The sequence below is a fragment of the Ochotona curzoniae genome, unplaced genomic scaffold (genome assembly GCF_017591425.1).
Source record: "Ochotona curzoniae isolate NIBS_2020 unplaced genomic scaffold, NIBS_Ocur_1.0 contig_3190, whole genome shotgun sequence".
In the NCBI taxonomy this organism is placed as follows: Eukaryota; Metazoa; Chordata; class Mammalia; order Lagomorpha; family Ochotonidae; genus Ochotona; species Ochotona curzoniae.
In genome coordinates, this window is record NW_024465751.1 from 9,340,887 (window position 1) to 9,350,307 (window position 9,421).

The 9,421-nt window shown below is 50.1% G+C and overlaps 1 protein-coding gene across 1 annotated transcript; it reads left to right on the top strand.

Moving 5' to 3' along the window:
* Nucleotides 1-2,141: 2,141 nt before the first annotated feature.
* KLHL38 (kelch like family member 38) lies at nt 2,142-9,115 on the top strand. The gene is made up of 3 exons (XM_040979456.1): nt 2,142-3,491; nt 6,603-6,708; nt 8,013-9,115. Exons 1-3 carry the CDS (start codon nt 2,142-2,144, stop codon nt 8,309-8,311), a joined length of 1,755 nt encoding a protein of 584 aa, XP_040835390.1. The 3' UTR covers nt 8,312-9,115.
* Nucleotides 9,116-9,421: the final 306 nt, after the last annotated feature.

A 9,421-nucleotide genomic window follows, 5' to 3' on the forward strand; every position in this document is an offset into this window, starting at 1 on the left:
AGCAGAGAAAAGAAAGGAGAGGACAAAGGGAAACTCACACAAAAAATAGGGAGTGTGGCAGGCGCTCCCAGCACCAGTGGCCCTGACACTGGGACCACTGCCACTATCTCCTGCCCCTTGCTGGCACCTCCATGGGTCCCAGGTGCCCTGTTCCTAATTCTAGCCTCCATGACCCCTAGCCCCTAATGACAAACTGTGAATCACAACTCCCCTGACCTTGCCTTTATGAACTCTTTGTGGACATCTTCCACTCGTCGACCTGCAGCTGTGAGAAATAACCTTGCAGGCCAGCCTGAGCTGGCCTCCCAAGCAAGACCCAGAAGCATACAAGGATTTGTTAGTTGTCTGGTGGAGCTGGAATAGAAATAAGCAAGAAGATGACCTGGTCGTGGGGACCTGCAGGCCAGGGTTGTCGGTGAAGGGCACACCATAGAAGACTGGACAAGGCTAAGCTGCCTTCCCATAGGTTTCCGTGCTGGAGGGGCAGTGTATTGGAGACAGAGATTCACAGTACCAGAGCTGCTGTAAGCATCTGACCAGGACTGAGCAAGGAGGGAAGCCAGGCTCTCCTGCCCCTCAGGGCTGGGCAGTCATGGACCACCCTGCAGGCAGGAGCGGGACACACCACAGACCCCTTTCCTCCCAGCCCCCACCCCCACCACGGGGTTCTCAAGCCCTCCTCCATGGCTCTGATTCTTCTAGCTAGAGGCTACCTCCTACCACAATATTGTCATTTTAACCTGCTGCCTCCTCTCCTCCCCTCCTCTGCCTTTCCCTCCTCTCTCCTCCCCTTTCCTCTCCTGCCCTCCCCTCCCCTCTCCTCTCCCTCTATTTAAACACCACATTTGTCATGATTCCATCACCTCAGACTCTGTTCCCAGTTCTACCAGGCAGCTAGTGGCAGAAATCCAACTGAGAGCAGCACCCACGGGTCAGTGATTTGCCTGCCTTTGGGACCACCACCACCTTCCATAGGAACCCAAACCAGAAACAGACTCCGCACAGGCCCCACAGCAATCTGTTGACAAACATCTAGAATTCCCAGGCACTTTCAGGACAAGGGACTTGGTCGGGCCAGTTCCAAGTGGGCAGCTCTCAGAGAGGCTGTGGCTCCCGATCTATTTATGCCGATGTCAACATTCGCCAAGGAGACGAGGGCGTGTGGGCATGCGCCGACCCCTCCAGGCCCTGGTGAGCTACAAAAGGCAACTGGAAAGTCACATGTCATAACAGTGGAAAGTACATATGCAACTATTCTTAGCCCTGGAATGTATACACCGTCTCCCTGCCCAGCGGCCCTTGTGCAAAGCTCTAGAAAACCGTGACAGTGCTTTCAGCATAAACAATCCTCAAGGCTCCTAGGACAAACCAGGTACCCACAGACTGGGAGGGAAGCGCAGGTCTGCGGGTTTATGGTGTCACCCGGACGTCTTAGGGGAGGAAGCAGATCCAGTGACGACGGTGGATGCCACTGCCACAGCACAAGGTAAATGTCCCTGGTGTAGAGCTCCTGGCAGGTGCTCTACCAGAGGACAACCACGAAGCCAGGGATTCATCCTACCTCTGCTTTCCAGTCATCTTGTCTTTGAAAAACAGAACTTACCTTGTAAAGGCCCACTTGCAGCCCTCATTTCTGCTCACCCCCACCGGAGGGCCACACCCCCAGCATGCCATCCTCTGGGAGTGACTAACCTGCAGAAAGGGGCACTCGGACAGGCTTACTAACCAGCTCAGATGCCAAGGGCCTGTGCAGAGGCTTGTGCACTCCTGCTGCTCACAGGCACAGGCTACTACCTTGCCTCTGGCTGCCATCTCGACCCCCAGCAGTCAACTAACATCCAACAACTGGGGAATTCTGTCCCAGCTTTGGATTAGCTGAAAGACACTGTGTTCCTGTTACCTTAAAGAATAATCATAACCGCTCCCCTAGCAAAAAAAAAAATTACAGTGCCTGATCTCTGATGTGGGGTGCATGAGGCTTCCCTCTTTCAACCTTCACAATGTGCTATCCAGGCAGTGCCCATTGGCATGGTGGTAGAAGGATACAGTTGCAGCCCCCAGGCCACACCCTCCAGCAGGTGCCACTGAGAGATGCACTTGACTCCGGCTCCCTCTTAGGATTTTCTCCCCCTCACTGCAGGATGGACAAAGAGACACTGGATGGGCTGTTCTTCCAAGACCCCGATTTCTCTTCTGACTTGCTGAGGCAGCTCAACAGCTTCCGACAAAACAGGATCCTGACAGATGTGAGCATCTGCGCCAGTTCCCAGGAGGTGCCCTGCCACCGAAACGTGCTGGCCTCCAGCAGCCCCTACTTCAGGGCCATGTTCTGCAGCAACTTCCGGGAGAGTAGTGAGGCCAAGGTCCAGCTGAAAGGCATCGACTGGCCGACTCTAGAGCAGATCGTGGCATATGTGTACACTGGGGAGGCGTGCATCACGGCCGAGAATGTCCTGCCCTTGATGGAGGCGGCCTCCATGCTGCAGTACCCCAAACTGTTTGAGGCCTGCTCCTCATACCTGCAGAACCAGCTGGCTCCTGGCAACTGCCTGGGCATGATCAGACTCTCAGAGATCCTGAACTGTGAGACCCTGAAGAGGAAGGCCAGGGAAGTGGCCTTGACATCTTTCCCAGAGGTGGCAGTGTCAGCAGACCTGAAGGAGCTCTGTGCGCTGGAGCTCAGAGATTACCTTGGAGATGACGGGCTCTGCGGGGAGGAAGAGAAGGTGTTTGAGGCCCTCATGGCTTGGATTCGACATGATCCGCAGGCCCGGAAGCCGTATGTGCCAGAGCTGTTCATGCAGGTCCGGCTTCAGTACGTGCACCCGGCCTTCTTCTTCCACTTCATTGCCAATGATGACCTCCTGCAAACCTCACCAGCATGCCAGACCATCCTGGAGACAGCCAAGAGGCACATGTTTTCTCTGCATAGCACCAGTGCTCCTGGCTGCAGACCCCTGGAACATGTGCCCCTTAGAAACTCCTACCAGGACTTCCTCATCCTCTTGGGCGGGAGGAAGGACAGCCAGCAGACCACCAGGGATGTCTTGTTGTATGACAGCCAAAACCGCCAATGGCAGAACCTTGCAAAACTCCCGACACGCCTCTACAAGCCCTCGGCAGTCACCTTACACCGTAGTGTCTACATCCTGGGGGGCATGGCCGTCAGCATGGGGAGGAGCGTGGTCACTCGCAGTGTCTACGTCTTCTCCCTGAAACTCAACCAGTGGTGGCTGGTAGAACCCATGCTCGTAGCCCGCTACTCCCACAGAAGCACGGTGCACAGGAACTTTATCTTCTGCATCGGAGGCCTTGGAGAAGGGCAGGAGCTTCTGGGCTCCATGGAGAGGTACGATAGCCTCTCCAATGTGTGGGAGAGCATGGCCAGCATGCCAGTGGCTGTTCTGCACCCTGCAGTGGCTGCCAAAGACCAGAGGCTCTACCTCTTTGGGGGAGAGGACATCATGCAGAACCCTGTGAGGCTTATCCAGGTAAGTGGCCCTTCCCATGTCCAAGAACATGTTCACATATGCATATGGGCACACACATACACACATACACCACATATATACTGACATAAGTGTGCACACACTTATGCCAGCATGCATACATTGCACACATGTGAATGCATGCAACAAATGTATATGTGCAATACACATGTATGCATACCCATAAACACACCACTTGTCATTGTTGTGTGAAGGCAGGAGGGGCAGAGAGAAGAGGATAATTATCAACGGCACTTTCTCAGTTTATGAATTTATGGACCAGTACTAGCCAAGTTATTGCAAATCCAATCCCTATGTTCATCTGAGGGTGGAAAAAGTTCTACTAATCCAGATTGAAACATATTGAATGTCACAAAGTCAAGTCCGAAAGGAATTTGACAAATGCTCCAACCTAAATTACTGAAGCCTTTAAGAAGACTCCTACGTGCAAGTCTATAGGGTTTGGGGAGCTCTGTGAAGTCGGTTAAGCTGACTTGAGCAGACAGGTGGGGATGGAGAAAGGCACAACGATGGTCAGAGAGCAGATGAGAGCAAAGTCTGACCTGCGCTGTGAGGGGCAGTTTCTTTGTTGCCTAAGGGGGAGCCTGAGCTGCCTGTTAGAGGAGGAGGTAGGGAGAGACGGTGAGGAACAGCTTGTGCAAAGGTCTTGAGCCCAGCAGTGCAGAAGGAGGAAGGTGATGTGTCCAGGGGCAGAACAGGTGTCAGCCCCCACGAAATCTCCATCAGCCCTTTTTCAAGCTCCCTGAGCAACCTCCTCCACCCTGACTGCCACTCCGGAGCCCTTCCTGTGTTACTTTTGGAACATTCTTGGGAGATGAGTATTTGTAGAGAGGTGTCTGGTCTGGTAGGGCTTTCCAGGACTTAAGAATGAGCTGGGCTGGCAGTCTGAGAGGCAGTAGAAGGGCTGTTACCAAGGAACTGCACACAGGTGAGTGGGGTCCTTGGCTCCACACTTCCAGAAGTTGTTTCTGGAACCCTTGCAGAGAAGCACTGACTCGACTACAGGACTTCACGAGGTCCAGGCAAGCCATGCCCAAGCCTCAGACTGTCTTCCTGCCTTCACTTCTCCATGCCATGCCCCCAGCTCCTCCCTGACCATCTGGGCACATTCGTAGCCTTCCCACATCCCTCTTCCAAATCCCACCCACGATCTTGAGCTGGAAAAGACATGTTCTACTCCTACCCCTCCCAGTCCAACCACACAACACAGATGTCACCAAGTGTTCCTGTGGGAAGCTAAAGCCCTTTCCTCCTTCTAACTGCTTCTCAAAGTAGAGTTGACAAATACGCTGATGAGTTCACGGTGCCAGGCTATCATTAACTTCCTAAAAATAAAAGAGCTCACAGCTAGCTTAGGACGAAACACACAGGATAATCACACCAGTGTTGCAAAACCAAAATAAATAAATTAATTAAATTATGAGCAATCCTTTTACACTGCAGCAGTGAAAAGGGGGCGGGGGAATCAAATGGATATGGTTTTTTTATTGACTCAGCACTAGCTTTGAAAGTAAGGTTTTCCTCTGTCCACTAGAGTTAGAAATAAACGCTTGAGTTGCTTAATGAGCAGGCTGGTTGTTCAGGTAGGGGTTGGGATGACTCATCTGCAGGTGACTCATCTGCATACGTGCTTTTTTTTTTTTTTACAAATGACCTTGCCATGTGCTGTGCAAACCATGTGCGTATGTGTCCATCTCAACCTGGCCTCCTTCCTACCCCCAGACACTAGACGGCACTTCACAAAGCCTTCACCACCACAAACTGTCACCTCCTTGACTAGTCAAAGCCATCCTTTTTGTCCTTGCGCCAGTCTTGTTGGTAGAGGACATGGGTGGAGAAGCCCATGTTTAATCTAGCTTTGAAAATATATCCTAGGCTGATAGGTGACAGAGTCAGGAGACAATTACTCGTGGGAAGTGGCAACCTGGCGTTTGCTTCTCTGCCAAGGTCCCACTTTCCAACAAGTTTGTCTCCCACCTATTTTCAGATGTAACTATGAGGCTTTCATGAGCTAGCCACTGTCTCAGGCATCACCAAGCTAAAGGACTGCCAGGAACCTCCACCAGGATAGGCCGTATGCTGCATGCCGTGGATAGAATCACCAGGGAGGGGAGAGGAGTAGGGGCATGGACTCTGGACTCAATCAGACCCACTCGTCCACTCATGGTAGGACCTAAGCGTGTCACCCTGAGCCTCAACAGTATAACCTGGAAAATACGGGGCGGGTAGGAGATAGGTAATAAGAATGTTGATGAAGCTCAAATTTGATATAAAGACCAAAATGAAGTCTGAGAAAACAGAATGTCCAAGAGCACGTCCAGGAGTCAAGATTCGACCCACTATTCCAGGACAGGGAGAGGGATCTGCAGTCCCCTCTTTTGTCTTCTATCCTTCTCTCCTACTTCGGTTTTTCTAGAATCCTAATGCCAATCACACATAAGCCGTTCAAAAGTCATCCCCACTACACCCCAAATTTATTCTTAGTTCTATGAATATAGCAACACAATTAGAAATTTAAATATGGACTGGAAATTAAAATGAGTAGAATAATCACAGGTGTTCTGAAGATCTAAGTTGTTTCATTTCTCATTACAAGAGAAAAACTGTTTCAAGCAAAATAAAAAGAAACCTGCACTTCAGGGCAAAAGGTTGGCCTGCCCTACAATTGCTGAGCTCTTGACTGATTTCTAGTAATCTTGTTTCTCTTATCTAATAATATTTAGTAATTGCAACATAGCTATCGCCTAACTGGGAAAAAACCAAAAAAAGACCTTACTCCTTGTTCACCTTCCTAATTCCACTTTCTGTATTTTTTAAGCCATCGGGTAGAAGTAACGAGTCACATTGTTTCACATCCCAGTGGGGTGATGTGGGTTCACAGGGACATGTCAGACTCGATAGAGAACTGAGAGCAGCAGGCTCCAAACACAAAGACAAGGAAATGAAAAGGCTGAGTGCCTGCTTGGATCAGTTGACACTCCACAGGTGTGTGTTTCAAAATTTTGGCATGTATCAATGAAGTTATTAATGTTAATATCTTCCATGTTAATAAGAAGTATTTAATGTAATGTAATGAATCTACTTCTCCCCCAGGTTTATCACATCTCCAGAAACACATGGTTCAAAATGGAGACAAGGATGATCAAGAACGTGTGTGCCCCAGCAGTGGTACTGGGGGAGCGGATTGTCATTGTGGGAGGTGAGCATGAAATGCAGCTGGTGAGGTGGGACGCCCAGCTACACAAAGAACTCTGCCAGATAGGTGCTGCTGTACAGGGCAGTCATTTGAAAGCATATCCACTCCCCATGGGAGCTCAGCCAACCCAGGATGGCTCATCCTCACCCAGAATTGTCTGCCCGTACAGCACGCATGAAGTTGCATGATAAAGCATGCGCATGTATCTTGAGCTCTTAGTAGTACTACAGAGACACAGTAAATGAAAAAAAAATTTGCTATTCTTGATCATACTAGCCACAAGGGATTTACAATACAACTGGTAACACCAATAATATTGGCTACTAACAGACTTGTAACAGGAGTGTCACTGTCAATAACATTGGTGGGCTGGGATTGTAGGTGGCAGTATATGGCTGGCATACGGGTGGCAGTTTGTGTACTGGCTGTTTCATTTCTGATCAGCTTTCCACTAATGGCTTAGGAAAAGAGCACAAGATGGTCTAAGTGCTTGCATCCCTGCCACCCACATGGGAGACCCAATGAAGCTCCTGACCCAATCCCAGCCAATGTAGCCATTTGGGAAGAGAACCAGTGGATGGAAGGTGTGTGTGTGTATGTGTGTGTGTTTTCTCTGTAACCCTGCCTTTCAAACAAATCTTTAAAAAGAATAATAATATTGGCAACTAACAGACTTGCAACATTGGCTATCAGTATCAATGATATTGGCCACTACTGGATTTCACTGTAATTGCAGTATAGTATCTTGATTTAAAGGACTACTTTTGGCATCAGATAGATCTGGGTTTAGCTTTTGACTCTACCACTAACTGCTTGTATGCTCCTTAGCAAGTTATTTGTCATTCTGTGCCTCAGTTTGCCCATCAGTGAAATTGAATGGGGGGGGGGCGGCGAGAGGGGTGGATTCTTTAAGTATTCACAAGATCAGGCTACTGTGGGGACCCATTTTTGTGTTCCCATAGACTCCTTCTTGGGGTATTACAGCTTTTGGACTAGTGTTTGAGAAGCGAAAAGTCAATGAGGCCAAGAAGCAGCTGAAAGGCAGCTCCAAGTCTATGGGGTACAGATAGGCAGTCTTGACTTGGGGTTAAAGACACGGGAGGCTGACTCAGACAGATCTGGGTGCCAATCCCAGCTCTGAGCCACATACGGGGCCACAGCAGGTGAACTAATGACCCACCCTGTCGTTCAGAGTCCCCGCCCCCACACATGGCAGGTGCAGGGGGCCAGCTGTCTTCTAGCTGGGTGTGGGAGAGATGGAGAAGTGGAAGGAGCTGGCTGACCTCCTGTCCCTGTTCTGTTTTCAGGCTACACCAGGAGGATTCTTGCTTATGACCCTCAGTCCAACAAATTTGCCAAGTGTGCAGACATGAGAGAGCGGAGGATGCACCACGGTGCCGCAGTGATGGGGAACAAGCTGTATGTGACAGGTGGCCGGCGGCTGACCAGTGACTGCAGCATTGAAGACTCTGCCTCCTTCGACTGCTACGACCCTGAGACCGACACATGGACCTCCCAGGGCCAACTACCTCACAAACTCTTCGACCATGCCTGCCTCAGCCTGCAGTGCCTGCCACACACAGGTTCTAGCAGCTTCCCATCTTAGGCTAGACATTTCCTGGTGCAAAAGACAGAAACAGCTCCTCAGAGCTCAGCCCTGCAGGGATGTGTGGGAACCCCTCAGGAAGGGTGCTCTTGGGACTGAGGATATCCAGACCTGAAGGCCAGACACAAGGATCCCAGACCCTCTGGAATTCTCCTTTCTGGGAGAATCTCTTTCCTGCTCATCTGCTTTCCTACCTGTCTCTGTCTCTCTCCCCTCCACTACCCACTGTCTCTACCCTGTCTCCATTAGACTTCATTCTCCAGCAGGTGTCTTCATCCACCCAGCACAGAGACAATAACAACCCGGAAATTCCAATGCATAGTCTCTGGCTTTACATTTTCAGGAGAGAACTTGACCATCACCCAAAAGTAATAACACTTATGGGTCCCTTCTGAACTCTATTGCTACTTCTTGAGCCATCACTGTGGCCAGGATTTTCCCATGGTTAATAGGTTGGTCCCAGCCCCCAGAAATGAGAGATCTATTGCGATGACCCAGTTCATCAGAATGGCAGGAAATGAGACAGAAGCAGTGCTCTCAATGGAGACATTCTGGGCTGAGAGACATGTCTGCTCAGGACACCATGGCTGTCTGGAAAAAAAGGCCCCAGGAGGAAATGGCTGTGACCGCTGTCTGCGATCTGTGCATGCAGCACCTCAGAATTCCAGAGAAATGCAGGTCAAATGGCCCTGCTCTGCCAGAGTAAAGATTGTTTCCAGTGCCAAGCGATGGTCTTCTCCAGCCTCTAGGAAGTTATAAAAACCTATGGAATGGCATAGTAATCTAACCCTCCACCTTCGTGCTGGCATCTCATATGGGTGCCAGTTCAAGTCCCCGCTACACTACTTTCAATCCAGCTCCCTGTCTATGACCTGGAAAAGCAGCTGACAATGGCACTGAGTTCCTTGGGCTCCTGCACCCACACTGGAGAAACAGGAGAAGTTCCTAGCTTCCAGCTTTGGATCAGTTCAGCTCCGGTCATTGCAGTCATTTGAAGAGTGAATCAGCACATAGAAGCTGTTTCTTTCTCTCTTCCTATCTCCCCTTTCTATACATCTGACTCTCAAATAAAACGGAATCTAATTAAAATTTTGAAAAACCTGCAGATTC